The sequence below is a fragment of the Lepisma saccharinum genome, chromosome 7, assembly GCF_977018435.1.
Source record: "Lepisma saccharinum chromosome 7, izLepSacc3.1, whole genome shotgun sequence".
Lineage (NCBI taxonomy): Eukaryota > Metazoa > Arthropoda > Insecta > Zygentoma > Lepismatidae > Lepisma > Lepisma saccharinum.
The window spans coordinates 3,605,028-3,624,970 of record NC_139235.1 but is presented as its reverse complement, the minus strand read 5'-3'; the positions used below and the strand labels follow the sequence as shown (position 1 = coordinate 3,624,970).

The window sequence follows — 19,943 nt, the reverse complement described above, 5'->3', positions numbered from 1 at the left end:
TTGAACATATAAAGATATTAATAACTTACGTTTTGCGAGTATCTAGGTAACTCCTGCAATGTTTCAGGATGCAACTTCTCCCTTCCTCAGGCTGCTCACGTTTAGGTTATGTATAAATCATAACCACGTCGTCCTCTCCATAGGTACAGGATATAGGATTGGCAAAAGGTGTGTGGTTAAAAAACAATAAAAATCTAAAACCCAATACAGGTGCACGTCATACTACCATGCTGTTTCCCCGATTAGAAACTGCTCCTTGGAATGTTAAAACTTTAAAACTGTGCAGCACACGTGGGTCGTGGCAGGAGTTACCTAGATACTCGCCAAACGTAAGTTATTAATATATTTATATTAAATTTGTGAGTAATTTGCACAACTTTCATCATGAATCCTTGAACATTGACATGAAAGCAATACATACGATTTTGCATGGTCATCTGAATGTACGGAAACTTTTAAGCCGTTGGATTCCACACAACTTGACCGAAGCTCAAAAACAGGCTCGTGTAAATTGGTGTAAAGAAATGCTCAAAAAATTAAACCGAGGCAACTCAAATTTGATGCACTACCTCGTTACGGGGGACGAAACTTGGACTTATTCATATGAACCCGAAACTAAACAGCAATCCACTGTTTGGGTGTTTCAAAGTGAGCCGAAACCAACAAAAGTTCTACGTTTGAGTGGTGCTGCCAAAGAAATGATTGCTTGTTTCTTCGGTTATACCGGACATATGGCAACAATAAACAATAGCTTTAGAAGATCGAAGGACTGTAAATGCTGAGTGGTATACAACAATTTGTCAACCAGAGGTCATCAATGAATTGCGTAAAACAAACCCAAATCGTCCCATTATTCTTCACCACGGCAACGCCAGCTCCCAAACACCAAACTGTTGATTTTTTGTACAGTAAAAATGTTGAATTAATGACTCATTGTCCGTACTCACGTGATTTATCACCTAATGATTTATTTTTGTTCTCACACATGAAAAATTAAATGCACGATAAGCAATTTGTTTCGACTGAAGCAGCTGTTGACGCATTCCTAACAGCAGTTTCTGAGGTATCAGCTTCAGAGTGGAAAGAATGCTTTCAAAATTGGTTTGAGCGAATGCAAAAGTGTATCGATCTTAAGGGTGAATACTTTGAAAAACAATAAAGCCATTCCCAGAATTTCACATGTCTTTTTTCATATTGATTGCAGAAACTTTTCCAGCAGCCCTCGTATCAATGAGATTGTTTGGTTCTCCTTTCCAGGACTTTTCCCCTTGCACAGACAACCAGTTTCCTCAAGTTTCTTCCTCCAATAATAGATGGACTGCCTTGTGGGTGGTTGCTTACCATACCGTGTTCTAGAACGACTCTGCACGATAGTAACAGATTTTTTTTTTTTTGCAAATGCAATCACACAGAAAGCCTTCTCCACCTGGCTAGCGGCCATACTGCTCGACTTACGTCAAGGGCATTCATGTGATGCTGACGTCACGAAGACAAATGGAAAAGCAGAGGTCGTGAACTTGAAGACTTTCTTTATACAACACTAAATGCTTTCTGATGTAACAAACAAATTTCAATTTATAAAGCATTCAAACTGTCTATTTTTTAGGCTAACCCTGTATATTGTAACTATATTAATAAAACATTATTTTGTTGTTTATTGTATCATACGCACCACATTTTTTAACAGTTCTTGGATTATTCAAAATTTCATTTATCTAAAACAGACATGGTCCCATCAAATTCACATAACCTAGTTTTTTAGTAAACATTGCTATGAGTTGGCTTTGCAAGATGGCTTTTGCTTTACCCAACTTCCAAAATTCGTCTAACAAATACTAATAAACACATTCAACAAGTATTCTTTGGTGTGTATAGCTTTTGCCTTGTACAGAAATTGATATTCGCATCTTAATGTTATGCTGCTTTGCTTTAATTATGTATAAATACCATCCTTTATGGGAAATTGATATTATGTTTTCAGAAAACGTGGAACCATATCGGTAACTGTACCTACCGACGTCAAGAAAGCATCAATAGAACTTTTAGGAGATGTTAATCTGGCTCTTGATCATGACGCATGCTTCGAATCGGGCATCGCACATCTCGAATATATACATGTGGTAAGAAATGGCACACAGTAGAGAGAGGGCAGTTAGTTTGCATGTTTTTTTTAAGGGTTTGGAAGTAGTTCTCAGTAGCAGATGTAGAAAGTAGTATTTTTAATAATCTTTTGTTGTGATGATATAATTTTTTTAACAGCACACGTAGTGTAGATTGACAGCACATAAACACGTTAATGTAATTTTCTTAACAGCACTCGTAGTGTAAAATGTCCCATTTTTTGAGGGAGGGAATGTTTTTCCGTATGTTGTGTGTGATGAGTTGTAATGTTTGAATGTACAAATGATATTTTATGTGTATCAATGTTTGAAGGTACAATACTTTCATAATAGCTGTTCCAGAATAACTGAGAGTAAATTTACATAGCCTAGATTGACGTCGATACTCTTTCCGAATGAATAAATGCATTAAAATTTTTGTGCACATCTGTACGTATGGCCATTTTGCACCCTTCAAAGTGTACGAGGAAAACATCCTGTTATCTAAAACATTTACGATAACATTAAAAAAGGTGTGTAAAGACCCCCTTGGGAAATATTAAAAGTGTAAAGTTTTATAGGCGCTTGTAGAGGACATACACAACGCATTAAAAGACCAGGCTAGTCCAAAAACAGAGACAGTGTAAGAGGCCCACATTTCTGAAAAAGCTGAAAAAAAATGTTACAACACTCATCATCTGTAATACATAGAGGCATGCATATTTCGTTTTTGACAAAAAAATGAAATGTTAAACAACACATTGTAATGTTAATTTTTGGTGTTTCTCGAAGGTGATTTAAATTTAAATTTGATTTAAATATTGCACTTATTAAACAAAATAATAGCACATTTATGTAGTTACTAGAGTATTATGTTTATTCCTGTATAAGGGGGCCCATTTTTTCTTCTCAAATATTTACAGCAGAATTAATCAATTTTCCGTGAATTGCATAACTCGCAGGATAATTCTGACTTCAGAAAGTGTTGCATCGGTAAATAAACTCTAAATTTCATGTTTAAGAATCTATTTCGCATTTTGCAGTTCATTTTGAATTATTTCGTGACAAAACAGGGTAGCAACATGAAAAATTAACATTTCACATTTAGTGTTTTCTTCAAAAACGAAATATGCATGCCTCTAGTTATCACAATACATTGATTTCAGAAATAAAAACACACTTGTGTCACGAGATTTTTTTTTTAGAAATTGATGGTGAAAAGTATAGAAATATACACTCATATTAGGTAACATGTGACATATCATGTGTTTCAAACAAAACAGAAACAGTGACGCGGTACCATCTCCGCTTCAAACGCCGTACCCTTTTGTGAATGAAGACAGTGGATCTTCGAAATTAATAGGATTGAACCATTAAATTGTGCAACGCGGAAGTACGAAATCTTCTAAATTTCACGTAAGTAATTTCAAACCGCCTTTACCGCAACCTCCATGAACCAAGAAATTGTTCGTGTTCTTTTTCCGTCACATGTACTTTTCTACAGCATTGGACATTCCCGAGAGAACAAATAAAATAATGTTCCCTTAAGTGTAATGCTTTCTCCTTGCCTCCTACGGCCATCCTGGCAGTGCTGCCAAACCTGATATGCATAAAAGAGCTCAGTTTCACCTTAAATGGAGCTAAAGTTGACTTTCAAGGAGCTAGATTTAGGATAGCTGGATAAAGTGCCTGCTAGGGCAATTTTAGTTGTCAAAGGGGGAGAGCACTGCTATTACCGTTAACTTTAAAGTTATGCCAATTTATTCTTATTCACTATCTAGATCTGTCTGCATCACCCATCTCACAGGTGGTCGTATGACCACAAGGTGCAGAGCAGACAATCTGTACTGTGAAGATGGACGAGCAATTTCAAGAACGTTGTAGGAGAATTACTGCCTTGTGCTTTTATTAAAAATTAAGAAAGAAAAGTATGGAATAGAGATTTGCTTGAAAAAATATAGTAATTAACTTGGGTATGCATATTCAATATTCATATATGAGATTCGCAGGATTCATTCACAATTTTTTAAAAAATCAAACATTTAATTTAATATACTTGTAATAATAAGGATTTTCATTTTCAGCTAATTTTATTTGTCACGTACACATCTCATCGCTTTGCATAAATACCTAAATATTAATGAACGGAACACGAATGCACTGCACTTCATCTCGTTGCTTTTTTTTATTGCGAAACAAAGTAACAAATACAGCCAACATTCGGAAATTACAGACAAAAAACTCCCCTTTGCAAAGTCACAGATTATCTTCACATGCCCAAACTTTGGTCTGGTTGGCTGTTCTACAGAATCCAGTCGAGGAGAGCCAGTAGCAATTAGAACATGTCCTATTCCTCCAAAGCAGTCAGCCGGGCAGGTAGCCAGTTCAGCGCCAACTAACTGGATATCCAGTTCCGTGTGATTCGGCCTTTAGCCAGTAACTACTACCCCACTTGCACATAAAACATGACATTGTTGGTATGTCCAGAACATAAGGCATTGATACACCCATAAAAACCTGATTTGGGCAAAAGGGGGATAATCGCTGTCCCATGAGTCTGCTCATTAGATATTAAGATTTGCTCTATTATTGGCTAGATACCTTCGTGAATCAGACCTTGCTCCTACAATGTTTTTTGTGTGAAGCAAAGAATCCTTCAGTTATTCTGGCATGGCCCCAATATGTATGTCTTGACATGAACAGTTGTTAGGTTTTTTCCATGTAGTTTAATGATTTCTTCTTACAGATTCCATCTGTCTGCAACTTTGCATGGCCTGTTTCTGCACTTTTCCAGTAGTTACTTATGCATTTTAGAAGTTTTGCCTTTTCTGCTGATATTTTGATGTACAGTAAAACCTCGTTAATCTGGACTAAAGGGGGGGGGATAAGTTGACCAGTTTAATGAAAGTCCGGATTAACTGAAAGAGTAGAAAGTGCATTAAAACTCCATTTATAGTAACAAAACACGTTTGTTATGGTGTATTTAAAGGACATAGGCCTAAATGCACTATACAGTACAGTACAAAGTCTGCGGGAAACAGAATTTCATCAGTGGTTGACTGCCTTTTCTTTAGGAAGTTCTGTTGTTGACTTCTGGTCACATTTTTTTTTTTTTTTTTTTGCTTGCTTGCCTTTTGCCTGCCTGGATTAACGAGGTTTTACTATAATTGTATTTTTAACAATTGTGCATGTCATAATTTTGCATATATTAATAAAAGTGCTTCATTATTCTACACAATTCAATTCTGCATTTTCATAATACACAAAAATAAAAAATAAAACTGGTAGGTTACACTTGCATAAAGTTAACAACAAAGCAAGTCAGTTGACATCTTAGGAAACTTATCTCTCTGGTTTTCACTATAGGCATTGAGAAATACATCATTTGACAGAAAAGGTCAGGAACTGTCTCATTAGAATGGAAGGTATTGAATTGATCAACTAAGACATTTATGCAAGCATTTTGTGCAGCATACAGCCATAGGCGCCGACTCCCCAATATTAACAATGTGGGGCAGAGCCCCCCAAATAATTTTGCTTAAGAGGATCTAATGTATTATTTTGCGTCTCTTGTAAAGTTTACTCTGAATTGTGCCACATGAACTTAACTTTAAATACACATTTGAAATGTTCTAGACCATCAAAAGACAATGTGGATGGAACGTTCAGGCTACAAATGGCTCTCGCATGACATTCAGAACGAGATCATTAATATATTTGGGAGATCTGTTTTGTGCTCCGTGGTAGCAGATATTAAAAGTCGGGAATATTTTGCTATTATGGTTGACAAAACTTGTGACATATCCATCCGTGGACAATTAATATTCTGCATTCGAACTGTGAATAAAAAATTTGATATTTTTGAGGAATTCATGGGCTTTTATTAAGGGTGTGCAGAATGAGATTGGGACGGGAAAAATTTTCAATTTCCCCACAAGTTCGTAAATTTTCGGGATGGGAAATGTTCGACATTTCCCAAAGCTCTGAAAATCTCAAATTCTACACGTCATTTTCACTTTAATACGATAAGTTCCAGAAATTGACAATGCAGAAAACATCGAGAAATAACGACATTTTAAAGTGAGCATTCGGTATTTCCCATCTGCTCGGGATCCCGAAAAGTCGGGATCAGGACAGGAAATTTTTTTCCCGATCCCGGTCCTGACTTTTTGGAATCCCGCACACCTCTATCTTTTATGAGATTCCGAACACTGAGGCCAAAAATTAAAAAGGGAGAGAGTGAGTCATTCATTAATTTATTTCAGTGATCAGAGCCCCCCCCCCCCCAATAATTTTGACAAATCGGCGCCCCTGCATACAGCATGACTGCAAAAATGGTAATGTTTTGTAACCAATGGCTCATTTTATCCATTTCTATCTTTTTCACTTGCTGTGACATTCTGAAAAACATGTCATAAAAAATGCCAGAGTTGAAAGTCACAATATATTTTATAAGTACAGGACAGCTTATGTATTCATTTATGCAAATGCAGCATTTCTTGTCATCAGCTAATTTAGACATCACTGTTACCAACTATGCTTTTTGGTCACTTAGTCTTCAGTTGTGTGAAACTGATGTGCCAGGTGAAGATGGATGAGTTAGGTAGGCCTAGATACCAAACTGTTCATAGGGAAGGTAATTAAGAGGAAAGTAATTTTGGAACACATCAGATTATACCACGATGTACTTTTCCGTTTCTATTAATAAAGTTCCTTCATGTCTGCTGGCCAGAAAGTAAAAACAAATTATAATTGTATAGATTCAAAGCTGTGGTCTAGTTGGTATGGCATGTGACTGTCACTCGGGAGACCCAGGTTCGATTCCTGGGGTGGATTATCTAAGATCAGAATTTTTCCGGCCTTGTCCCTGCATGAAGTGGCTCTGGGGCTCATCCAGCCTAAAATGAATGGGCACCTGGGGAGCAGGGTAAAGGGAACTGGAGCATGGTGCTGATCACATCACCTCTAAAATGGCCTACATCCCCTAAATGTGCCTTCATGGCACGCTGCTATATGCACTTGAAACTTCATTTTTTTTCAGTGTTGTGAATCTTTCACATTAAAGAGGTCAGGTGAAATGACACCTTAAACAGTAGGTTGAGTCCTTATTCTGTGCATAAAGTGGACTTAAACACTCAAACAAACAAGAATTCTAAATAGGCCACAGAAAAAGATGGTATCCCTTTATTTATAATTTGGAAATATGGACATTTGCATTCTCAGTGGATGATTTGTTTGAATAACTCTTGGATGGGAACGGTAAAGTCTGGAAAAATGAGGGAAGTGAAATGTTCCTTCTTTTCTTTTGCTAGGATTGGAAATTGAAAATATGTTACACATTTTCCTCCCAACTGGATTATTTTTTTCAGGAATGTTTTGCATGTACTTTATTTTGAGGTATATATTTTCGATAACATTGAATAATTGTAGATTTGTTTGATTAACATGTAAAGTTGAAGACACAAAAGTTGTTTATTTGTATGTTAAATTATTATAGACTGGATTGGGAAAGTTTAAGAATTTGGTTTTGCAAAATGAGTGGGAATCCTGATCAGTATTTGATAAAACTCGTCATGAATCCATCTTTATTTATTTTCAACTTGTGAAAATTAACCTCCTTTTTTGTATTATTTTACCCTGTACCAGATTGGAATAATTTATTTGGAAAATGCAAAGTTTTATTGCTTTCACTGTAAACTTTACCACGGTACATGGTTTGGCAAATATACTCGTCACGTGAGAACCAGAAGGACGTAACTTTAATTTATCAGATTTACAGGAGATGAAATAATGTATTCTTAGGTATATGCCTGGCTCAGTTAATTGGAGATATGTGACACTACGTTACTGCTAAGGTTTGGAATTGGAGATATGTCGATCTGACTCCAGACAGAGCTCTTCAGAGGAGATTATTTGCCCCCCCCCCCCCCTTCTCCCCTGGTGGTGGAGAAGTTAGTACATTGCCCTACGTCCTGGGTTCAAATCCCAGCCTGGGTATGGATGTTTGTGAGTGTTCATTCATCAATTTCATCATATCATCACTCATCGTCATCTACACAAATTAGCCAAAAAGCAAAGTAAAATAAAGCAAATCAATCAGAGGAGATTATTTACACCAAATCAAAATTTGCATTTTTGGAGTTATGTTCCCCCGGTTCTCGCACAATGTACTGTGGTAGTTGGTGTTATGTTTCGTTCTCATTCAATGCAATTTGATTTGCAGGTCTGTGGATTTTCAGGAAGTATTATAATTTATGCTCTTGGTTAAACCTTATTTCTTTGTAAAAATAATAGCAATTATGTATTAAAGTGTCTTTAATCTCTTATCAGTGCTGATTGATTTTTGTTCTTTCAATTTCATTTATTTTATGTTGCTTCTCTAACTCTTTGATTCAAACTAAAGGTTAAAAGATTAAAAATCAGTAACTTATGTGTGTGAGCATGAAATTTATCAAACTACGTTTCGAAGGTTATACTACCTCCTTCTTCAGGTTGAAACAATGTTTTCAGACACCTGACATGGTGCCTCGTCGAGAAAGTGATGGTTGAGGATTTAGGTTAAAATGGTATAGGAAAGACACTTTCTAAAAATAGAATGTAAAATACACATACCAAAACTGCGCAATACTCTATAAAAACAAAAGAACGGTCAAAGCTGATGACGGCGAACTGCGATCGGTGCTCGGGGTAGGCGAATGCACGGTGTCAGCTCATACCTGGAGAAGGAAAACTCCTCCCCCCCAGTCTTTCCTCAACTGGGGCTCGTGAATCACCAATCCAAGGTGAATTCAACTTCCACCTCGGCGGCTTTCCTAACCTCAGGGGTAACATGGAAGCCCATCTCGTCTCTACTCCCGGCGGCTTTATCCCATTTTTTAAAAAAGTTTATCCAGCCGTCTTCCAAATTCCCATCATTTCCAATGATGTTTAAACGACTGAAATCACTTCATTAAGATACAGGGTAAGTCAAAATGATGGACCCGATTTCTGTGAAATATAATAAACAAATGTTATTGTGAGACATGTGCTAAGAAAGGTAAACTGTCAAAGTGTTTTTCAAACAAATCACAAGTGTTCTATGTGAGCACCTCGCGTAACACGGCACACATCAAGCGGTCAATATCAGCAATGGCTGCTGTGATGCGGGCACACAGGTCATCCAATGTTGTTGGAAGTGGTGGTACGTAAACATGATCCTTGACAAAACCCCACATGGGTCAAGTCGGGGGAACGAGGTGGCCAATGAAGGAAAAGTCGATCCTCCAGAGATGCACGGCCTATCCAACGTTGTTCCAATGCCCCATTGAGATGGTCCCGAACGCTGTCATGGTAATGCGCAGGGGAACCATCCAATTGGAGAATGAAATCTGCGCTATCCTCTGCAAGCTGTGGAAGGAGCCATAGTTGCAGCATATCTAGGAAAACAAGTCCTGTCACAGTACGATCATGGAAGAAAAAGGGCCCATAAATCTTTTCATGGGAAATGGCACAAAAGGCTTTCACTTTGGGAGAATCGCATTCGTGTTCCACAAATTCATGGGGGTTAGCAGTTTCCCAGATCCTTATGTTGTGTCTATTCACTTTGCCTGAAAGGTGAAAAGTTGCTTCATCACTGTAAATTTACCTCTTAGAGAACCCATCCGTTTCCATTAATGCGAGAAAAACCGCACAGAAGGACGCGCGCAAAGCGTAATCAGTGTATTTTAAGGCTTGAACTAGTTGCAAGCGGTAGGGTTTCATTTGTAAACGTTTCCGCAGAACCCGCCAGACAGTTTTCTGTGGAAGTTGAAGTTCTCTTGCTGCCCGGTAGGTGGACTTCTGTGGACTCCGCACGAAACATGAGCGCACTCGTTCCACTGTCTCTTCCCCAGTCGACGGACGGCCAGTCGATTTTTGTTTACAGATGCAGCCCGAATCTCTGAAATGTTCATACCACTTACGAATGGCCTTCCCTGTAGGTGGTTCTCTCCGATATTTGGTACGGAAATGCCGTTGCACACTAATCACAGACTTGTTCACATGATAATCAAGCACACAGAAAGATCTCTGTTCTCCAGTCAACGCCATTTTCCTGCTCGCTGCTGACTCCTAGCGATAGAAAGTGGAAACACTGTGTGGAAACTAAACTTTGAAAGTCAACCTTTCGAAGCGCATGTCTCACAATAACATACGTTTATTAGATTTCACAGAATAAATTTCAGTAATCGGGTCCATCATTTTGACTTACCCTGTATTTATAACACCATTAAGCCTTGTTTCCATGATATGAAAAACTCAAAATGCTAACCAAGGCAGAAATTTATTTAATTTTAAAACATAAATTAAATTTAACGTTTCAACCTTCTAGCAAGGTTCAGACTCTGCAACCTTCAGACTCTGTATCAAGTACAAATGAAACAAGGTACGAAACAGGACGATATATATACACAAAAATCACCCCTCCAGACACAAGATTATTAGAAAGTTGTTTTTTTCTGGAACATTCCAGCAGGTGGCCTTCCCTTGTCAACTGTACTTTCACCTGACAGGCGATTTAACTAAACATTTCCTATCATCTGGAAAGTGGTTATCATCTTTATCTCATGCTCTTTTTCCTTTCTATCTTCTTCCTCTTTTTCTCTTGTCCTTTCCACTCTTTCTAACATCTTCTTCCATTCTTTGTTTAACTTCAGTCCCCCATTCCAGTTCATTGTGTCTTCTTCACATTTCTTCTCTATTTCCTTGGCCTCCTTCCATTTTCTCACTAGTATTCTCTTCTCCCTTCCTATCTGCTTAGCCTCATCCCACTCTATGTCATGTCCTGTTTCTCTCGTGTGCTTAAATATCGTATTTCTCTCTCTCTTAAGTCGTACATCATCCCAATGTTGTTTCAACCTGTCTTTCAGCCTCTTTTTCGTTGCTCCTGTGTACACACTCTTGACATTCTTTACACTACACTTCGTAGATAATTCCTTCCTCCCTTTCATTTGCACTTGATACACAAGTCTGAAGAAGACCTTGCTAGAAGGTTGAAACATTACGTTTAATGTATATTTTAAAATAAAATAAATTTCTGCCTTGGTCAGCATATTGAGTTTTTCAAGATATTTATGATGAATCTGTCCTATGGTAAATTTTGTAGTAAGACAGAATGACATGCTGATGACATCGTAGAAAGAAATGCTTAATTATACCATAGTGGCATCATGTAGATTACAATTCAGGGCAACATAATTATTGAAAGTTGGCATACACCATACTTGACAGTGTCCTAATTTTTTTAGTGTTCCTTCATCAATCTCTGGTCATCCTCATTGTCGTGATTAAGAAAAAGTGACAGAAACTGAATGTAAAATAACAAAAAGTACTAATACTACATTACCCTCTTTGTGAAATTAGTACTTCCGTTAATTCTTCTGACATCTGGTTGTCTGTTGCAAGTAAACAGTTTCACTGTTACATTTCTTGTAGTGGCACAAATACTTTTCTAATTATCCTGCCCAGAGCACTGCTGCTACCAAGTGGATACAGTCCACAGTTGTCTATTTCTATCTGAGGAACTCCCATTATCACCTGACATTATCCCATGTCAAATCAACAAGGTCCTCAACCTTACATTTTTTTATTAATTTGAAATACTTGTCGAGTATGCCCCCTCTCGTCCCTAACATAGGCATGCAATATCTTGTGTGCAAAAGCTCTTCAATACCTGTCCAGCAGTGTCTGAATCACATCTATAGGTTCCCCGATTGCCAAAACATTGCAATTTGAACTTAACAAGATGGTAAAAAAATTGGTCCAAATTACACCCCTGTAATTTCGAACATACAAAAGATATGGATCTGCAACTTTGCATAGGTTCCTACCTAAGATGACCTTTTAGTGTGCCAAAGTTCAAACGAATCAAAATATGTGAGGTTGAAAAGTTTCTCTTCGTTGGTTGATTTCACATGGAATGATCTTCATTGGATTTTTTCCTTTGCGTACATGCCAAGAAAGTTCTGTGCCACACCCATGCTGAATATGGACACGTCACGTAAACAATTCCAGATGTCATTCCCCCCAAGTGTTGCATAATGTGTGACATGAGGCAAGAGAACTGTTTGGACATTTTGCATATCATCAGAAGTGTCCGTACTGAAGTAAATATAGTCTTACACAGTCAAGTACAGAGTTCTATGTACTTATGTCCACAATTTGGTGTGTATACATCTCTGTGCATTACAAAGGTATGATCAGTTGCAATCAGGGTAATAATTTGGGCTCGGAAGTTGATGACTTAAAAAAATACATAAAAATGTCCTATGGAATGACCTTAAAATTATTTAAAAAATTTATTATTATTCATAAATTACAAGTGAATAGCTGAATAATTCTATAAAACCCGTTGTTTCGTGGTTTAAAGAGATAAATGCAATTTAGTGCTATTTTTTTCACATAAGATGCACAGTAAATTTTTCCAAGTAATTCACCTCCTTTCAGAGCGGGACTTGCACGATACAGTTTTCTGTCCGCATCTGAAAATACAGGATGTATCATAAGTAATAGCGCAAACTGACAGAGTTGAAAGTACACGATAATAGAACCAAAACAGTCTCGGTAAACATGGGTCTACAAACGAGCCATTTTCAAGATAATTACGAATGTGTGGTTACAAGCCGCCACTGATTTCATTCTTTGTAAACATCTTCCTAGTTGGTAAAATGCTAGTAATGTGTGGTTAGAAGTCGTCACTGATTGCATTTTGTAAACACCGAGTGCTTTACTCCGAGGTTTGATCTTTGTTTACAAAACAGAACATTTCCGAGAGGTGGCGTTGTAATCAAACAGGATGGATACAATCAGTACAGGGAATTGTACATGCTTGCGACCAATTCCAAAACGAACCAAGGGTGTTCGAAAGAATTCGAAACTCAATGTGGAATCGCGTACAGTATTGCATCCAGATGCAAGGACGACACTTTGAAAACCTCCTTTAACTGGTACGAGTGTACAGTAATTGTAACATGTAACAGACTAACGTTTGTTAAAGTAAGTAGAATGTTCAATTGAGATCTCCAATGACTTTTCTTACTGTATTATTAGCATTTTACCAACTAGGATGACGTTTACAAACAAGGAAGTCAGTGGCGACTTGTAACCACACATTCGCAATTATCTCGAAAACGGCTCGTTTGTGGACCCATGTTTACTGAGACTTTTTTTGCTTCTATTATCGTGTGCTTTCAACTGTGTCAGTTTGCGCTATTACTTATGATACACCCTGTATAGTTGTGTTATGATTTTTGCATTGATCATATTTTTGATTGAATACTTGTTAGGAAATTTAGTTATGTTATTTATGCTAACAAATGCATGAAACAACAGTGAAGGAGCAAAAAGGAACCTCAAAAATGATAGGAAATGCAACAAAACGACAAAAATACTGGAAAACGACTAAAAAAAAAAGCTATGTTTTCTGGGTCTAACTGAAGGTAAACTGACTACTACCAGTTTTAGCATTGTCTTCAAGGCCCAGATTCATTGATGACTTTTCATCAACTTCCTAGCTCTGGTAATAATTATATGCGGCGTTCCACAATTTCTAGCTTTTTCAAACTGTGGAAAATGTACATTTATTGTGTTCCATGATGTAAATAATAATAATAATGTTCTGCTTTTGTTTTTTCTAGTCAGATGATCTCGGTTGCCAGAGTATGACTGATATCCCTGATTTAAAGGATGCTGAGTGTTGTAGTGAGGTGAGTTGTCATTACATTCCAAAATAATGTTTACACTTTCTGAACATTGATAATGAGAACACTAATAACAAACAGCAAGTATGAACTTTTTTGGGTGTCACATACCTTAAAGTTATAGGTGTTCATTGGCAGCAATACTTTGTCTGCAATGAACAGATTGACAAATCAACAAACAGCAGATATGGTTTCCACAGGAAGGTATGCAGCATCCTTGAGGTAACCCTACAAGTATAAGTCAGACCGTGATGAATCTGGAGAGTGAGCTGGCCACATCCTCTGAGAGATTACTTGTCCATGAAAACAGGGTACCAGAAACGCCATTACGTTGTTGACGTCATTGACTGTAGCACTATCCTGTTGATACCACTTATGCTGTAACCTGTCTGACTGTATAGTGTCAACAAACACTTGAACCATCTGTATGTATCGGTGACTGTTCAGTTTGTCATAAAATAATGTTATGAAGATGCAACTGCGTGACATTCAACCCCAGACACCAAATTTCGGTGAGTGGAGAGGCATCTCATGCAGCTGATGGTTTTCCATCGACTAAATTCGAGAATTTTGGGTATTCACGTACCCATCAAGGTGAAACCACACTTAGTCAATTAATGCAGTTTTCATTGTTAATCACCACCTAAGAAGCAATAATATAGTAAAAATAATGATCAACTACATTTTCCCATAAAGTTGCATCTCTTTTTGATCACCCTGTACTAGCGTGTGGAATTTTAAAACCCTTTTTTTTTCTTTTTTTACAGAAGGGCAATGTTGTAACTTGTATTGTTGAAGGAGTGAAGCCTGGAAATTATTGCATAAAGGTAAGATGTTTATTAGTTTTATTACTATTGAACTCAGCACATGAAGTAAATTTGTTAATATTTATACCACTGTTTGGAATGTTACTTCTTAGAAGTTAGTTACTCACTTTCAAAAGTAACTCCAATACCGTTACCATTTGAAATAACTAAGTTACTTTCACAATTACTTTTTTTCTATAACTTCTATAACATGGTCCATTCATCAACTGCAAAAGGCATATGCTCTCATTCATGGTCCTGACTGTAACCATGTACATTTGAACTTTTGTGTGCTTTATCGACTAACGCGGTATTCTTTTTTCTGTGATCCAGATTGAACTTCTTGACGATCGTTGTGCATCTGATACTGTCTGGCTGAGCACAGGTGAAGATTGCTTATGGTATAAGAAGAAAGGTACGTGGATAGATTTAACAAGAAAAAGAACTGGTATGCGTTGGTATTATAATGATTGATTCTTATTGACCCATATCTGATTTGAAATAAAAATCATATTTGTTCAGTCATTCCTGAAGGTTTTGATATCTCGATTAAGTGCTGAGCTGGGGTATAAGGGCTGACCCTTCCACGTACTACACCCAAATGTCAACCTCACTTCCACATAGTACACCCTGTACTGTATTTTGCAGACTAACTAGGCTTTGGGGTCTCTACTTATGGCCGGTATAATCCTCGTAGAAGTGTGTGTGTGTTGTCCTGTGGTTTGTCCTTATGTGTGCTGAGTGCCCCTTGACAGCCTCAGCTTTTAACCCAGGTAAGAATATTTTAGTCCTCCGACATTACAGTTATTAGTTGCGATAGTGTTATTATAGTGATTATATAGTTACGGAAAAAGGCTGGACCCTGTATAATGTGACTGGTGCAAAATAGCCTAAGTGCTGATGCACCCACAATTTCAAATTCAATCAATAAGTGCTGAGGTAATAGCACTTTGACCCAATACAAATACTGAAACCCTTACTAATTGGCACCAGCTCTGATGCCAGTACTTGGAAATTGAAACAATTCAAAGCAGTTCAGAATATTTATTTATTTTATAAATATTGTTCATAATTGGAACTGTACCATATCAATCTTCCAAAAGTTTGCTTTGAAATGTTTATAATTTTGCCAACAATGCTGTTTCCAAAAATAATTGAAAATACTCATTTTGCAAAAATTTCCAGGCTAAACTGAAAAGTTTGAGGACCCTTGGTTATATCCAGAATCCAGAAACGGAGACTGTGGGGGCCATTCAAGATTTCCTACTTCATCGTCATGTTCTTCGAACCATGTTTGAACAAACCCAGCAGTGTGGATAGGAGCGTTGTCGTCTTGAAAAAGCAGCTGCTCCCCAGGAAATAAAGTCTGGACAAAAGGATGGAGATGATCCCCCAGAATGCTCCGATAGTGATTGGCATTGATCTTCCCATGCAGAAAAACATGTGGTTCCACACCGTGCTAAGATATCGCACCCCATACCATAATGAACCCACCTCCACCGGCAAGAGGCAGTCAGGATGAAATGGATCTCGGGGCGTTCTCCACACATAAACGTGCCCGGTGGTCTGAAATAACTTGAATGTTGATTCATCAGACCAGACTTGTTGCCACTGCTGTGGGGACCAACTGCTGTGACCTCTGCACAATTGGCGTCGCTTGACAGCATTACGTGATGTCACCAACGGCTTTTGAATTGCCACTCTGCCATGAATGTTTGCAGCATGGAGTTCCCTTTTGACAGTTTTGTTTGAAATGGGGTCCTGGAGATGCCTGTTCATTTCAGATGTTATCTCGGATAACGATTGCTTGTGCTTTCAGGCTACTATGCACTTCAACACCCTCCTTTCCCGAGCAGCAAGCTTTGTCTTTCGTCCACTGTTGTGCTTTGAAGATGCCATCTTACCTTGTGTTGTGTACGCTGTCATAACGGCGGATACTGTGCTCCTTGCACACCCCACAAGGTTTCCATCACCTGCCTCCAGCTGAACGTGCTCCAACAATCATGCCTCTTTGGAACTCTGTCAGGTCTGACACTGCAGTGTCTCTTGAGAGCGTACGATAGACGAATGCACCGCCAATGACTGCTGTTGACAGACTAATACCTTCCCCTTCACGGCCACTAGGTGGCAGACTTCAGTGGCAGGTGGTGCTGCAGTACTGCCGGTGTGAAATGTGGCATACTTTTTCACAGGTGTTCGTATTATTTTGTCCCCCATCTGTATATGTATTAAAAAAATCAGAATGACATACTGAAAACATTCAAAAAGTAAGAAATATGTTAACATCAAAAACATTATATTATCAGCATTTCCATCCTATGTTTTTGATAAAAATTGCTTAATGCCCACTGAGACGCATGGAAACGTGGAGAAACACGGCAACGGAATGCAAGAGACGTGTTTCTGCCGTCTCGGTGGATGATAACCTGCATACTTCTGGGGCACGGAAATTCCACTTTACACCATTTGATTTCAATAGAAGCAGGCAACAGAAGTTCTGTTGCCGCGTTTCTCCACGTTTCAGTGGGTATTAAGCTTTAGACAAACCAAAATAAATACAATAATTTTTTGTACCTAGGGGTAAAAGTGGCCAGCTGATCACATCACCTGAAATCGAGCGGTGCAATGTATATGGGAGACTTCACCAAAATAATGTTTTACATATTCATGTATGGAGCAACAAATGTGTTTCAAATTTTGAAATATGAAACTTCTGTTTTCGCATAACAGGGCTTTATATTGTTTTTCTGCTTCACACATAAAGGATGTCTCCGAAATATTTTTGGTTTTAAAACAATTAAAATAAATTCTTAATTTTTTTGTATAAAGATAAATTTATTACCAAAGGAAAGCGTAAACATTAAATTTTTATTTGTGGAAAAGAGTATTGAACATATGGTGACCGTTCATGTTTTCACATTCAATTATTCTTGAACTAAAGTTTTCGATCACTCGCTGAAGCATTGCACGAGGATTAGCATTGATTTCATCTGTAATTCTTTCTGTTCGACCTTGATGACCTTGGACGTCCCGGCGGTTTACTCGTCATAGTGCTTCCAGTGTTTTCAAACTTTCTCACCCAATATTTAATTAGATTTGCACCTGGGACTCTCTCATTCCTGCCAGGTTATAATGATGCCGGTACAAACGACGCACAACAACATAATCATTATTTTTATAAAATGCAGGAACACAAAAAGCACTTTGCTGCCCCGTAAAGCCCTCCTTGGAAACTACATATTAACAATGTTGCCAAGCGTTTGCGATCTATCTCATTTCTCCGTAATGTGCAAATTGCCCCAGAGGGCAGATTCAAAAACGAAAATATTTCTGAGACACCCCTTATTTAACCTTGCACAAATCCTCTGGTGTGTACTCAGTTTCCAATGTCAAAACTATTGTCTCCACGTAGCAGTCTGTTAATAGCTAAAATTTTATTGTACCTTGGGGTTTTCTCCAAAATCGAAGACATCGTTTCTTCACTGCCTCCTCGACTAATCCTTACACAGAAGCCATACATTCTATCATGTATATATGTGCATTAGCAGTGACCCTTACCCAGAGGTCAACCTCTCTTCCACGTAGTACAACCTGGACTGCCTTTCACAGACTAGCGAGATTGTCATCTAGACTCACTGCCAGTATAATCCTCTGTGGTGCCCGTGTTGTGTTGCCCCTATGTGTTTGTGATTGTCCTTTCATCCATTTCAATTCATCACCATTGTCCTCACCTTACCGAATAGCCAAAGGTGGCACAAGAGCAAAGTAAAATAATTAAAATATGTATGACAGTAAAATAACTTCTTGCGTCACGTTCTGGCAACATACATGTTAAATGTAACACAAACACACAAACAGCGTGATAAAAATGCTTTAAAGGTTTGCCAAGCTTTCGATTCCATCTCAGAATAATCATCAGGACTGGTCGAGGCTGACTCGGCTGTTTATGTACTTATGGAGTAAAATGGAGCTGCGGTGTTGTAGTCGGCAGGGCATGTGACTGCCACTTGGAGACCCAGGTTCAATTCCCAGAAGGTGTGATCTAAGGTTGGAATTTTTCCGACCTTGTCACTGCATAAAGTGGCTCTAGGGCTCGCCCAGCATCAAATCATTGGCTACCTGTGGGAAACCCTGGGAGGTAAAGGCAGCTGGAGTATGGTGCTGATCATATCACCTCCAAAATGGCCGAGACAGAATATGTGGGGCCCTACTCCCATGTCCCCCAAATGTGCCTTCATGGCACGGTGCTATATGCACGGGGGGAACGTTCCCTTTACCTTACTTATGGAGCAAGATATGTAAATATATGTACTTACGGGTAAAATATGTACATTTATGCACGTTTTTAGGCTATTTGGCATGAAATGCTGACATTTCACTGATTTTATCTAAAAACGTTAATGAAAAATATAATTACACAATTATCTTGGACCTAATGATTAAATTCATATTCATAGTGATATATACTGATAGCAGATTAGTAATGTTAGTATTGTTCGATACAAATGTGTTTGTTTCAGCTCAGCCCTAACCACAAAATAAGCATCTTTTTCTCGGAAACTACATATGCCAACTAAATTTTAAAATCTACATATATTTATAAGGTATGCCCAAATGAAAAGGAGACTGTGGTTATATCTAAAGAATATTATATTACAGAATATTTGCATTACATAATATGTGAATTACAGTTATGTGTAACATGATACCTACACATAATTGCCATTGATATGGATGCACTGATCCCAAAGTGTAGAAAGGGAGTGGATGTCTTCAGTGTAGAAACTCCTGCATTGCTTACGGATCCAGTTTTCCACGGTGTTCTGCCTTCCGTGTCACAGGTGAACCCTTGACCTTTCAGTGATTGTTTTAAGGGGCCGAAGATATGGGAGTCACATGGGGAAATATCAGGGCTGTACGGAGGATGTGTGAGGACTTCCCATTGAAATGTCCTCAGCAGGTTGAGGGCCTACCTGGCCACATGTGGCCTAGCGTTGTCCTGGAGAAGCTTGCCCGGGTTGTGGCAAGTACTCGTACTTTGTGCTTTCGCATCCTGCCTCATAACGCTGACACCAATGGAATATGGTGCAACGTGCGGGACACTGCTCTCCATAAACATCCTTCATCCTGCGATAAATTTGTGAAGCATGCTTGCCTTCTGCACAAAGAAATTGGCTTACAGCTCTGCGCTGATCTGGAGGAATCCATAATGCACCCGTCCGCACAAAACAGCTCTCACCAACTGAGAAAACAGCAGCCGTTCCCTATGCCTGCAAACTGGGACAAACACCACGCCATCTATCGGCAAACATATTTACCTTCTT

General features: G+C 38.3%; 1 protein-coding gene across 3 annotated transcripts in view; it reads left to right on the top strand.

The window, feature by feature from the left end:
• Nucleotides 1–19,943, top strand: part of LOC145989684 (uncharacterized) — a 173,595-nt gene that overhangs the window by 32,693 nt on the left and 120,959 nt on the right. For 2 of the 3 annotated variants that reach the window (XR_014441882.1, XM_083124906.1), the window contains exons 6-9: nt 1,982–2,120; nt 13,751–13,819; nt 14,581–14,640; nt 14,953–15,034. Coding sequence is in view for 2 of the 3 variants with exons in the window: in XM_083124906.1 (XP_082981032.1) it covers nt 1,982–2,120; nt 13,751–13,819; nt 14,581–14,640; nt 14,953–15,034 (350 nt within the window). In the remaining variant the exon portion in view is untranslated. The remainder of the gene's footprint in view (nt 1–1,981; nt 2,121–13,750; nt 13,820–14,580; nt 14,641–14,952; nt 15,035–19,943) is intronic. The other variant, XM_083124907.1, reaches the window with a different exon arrangement.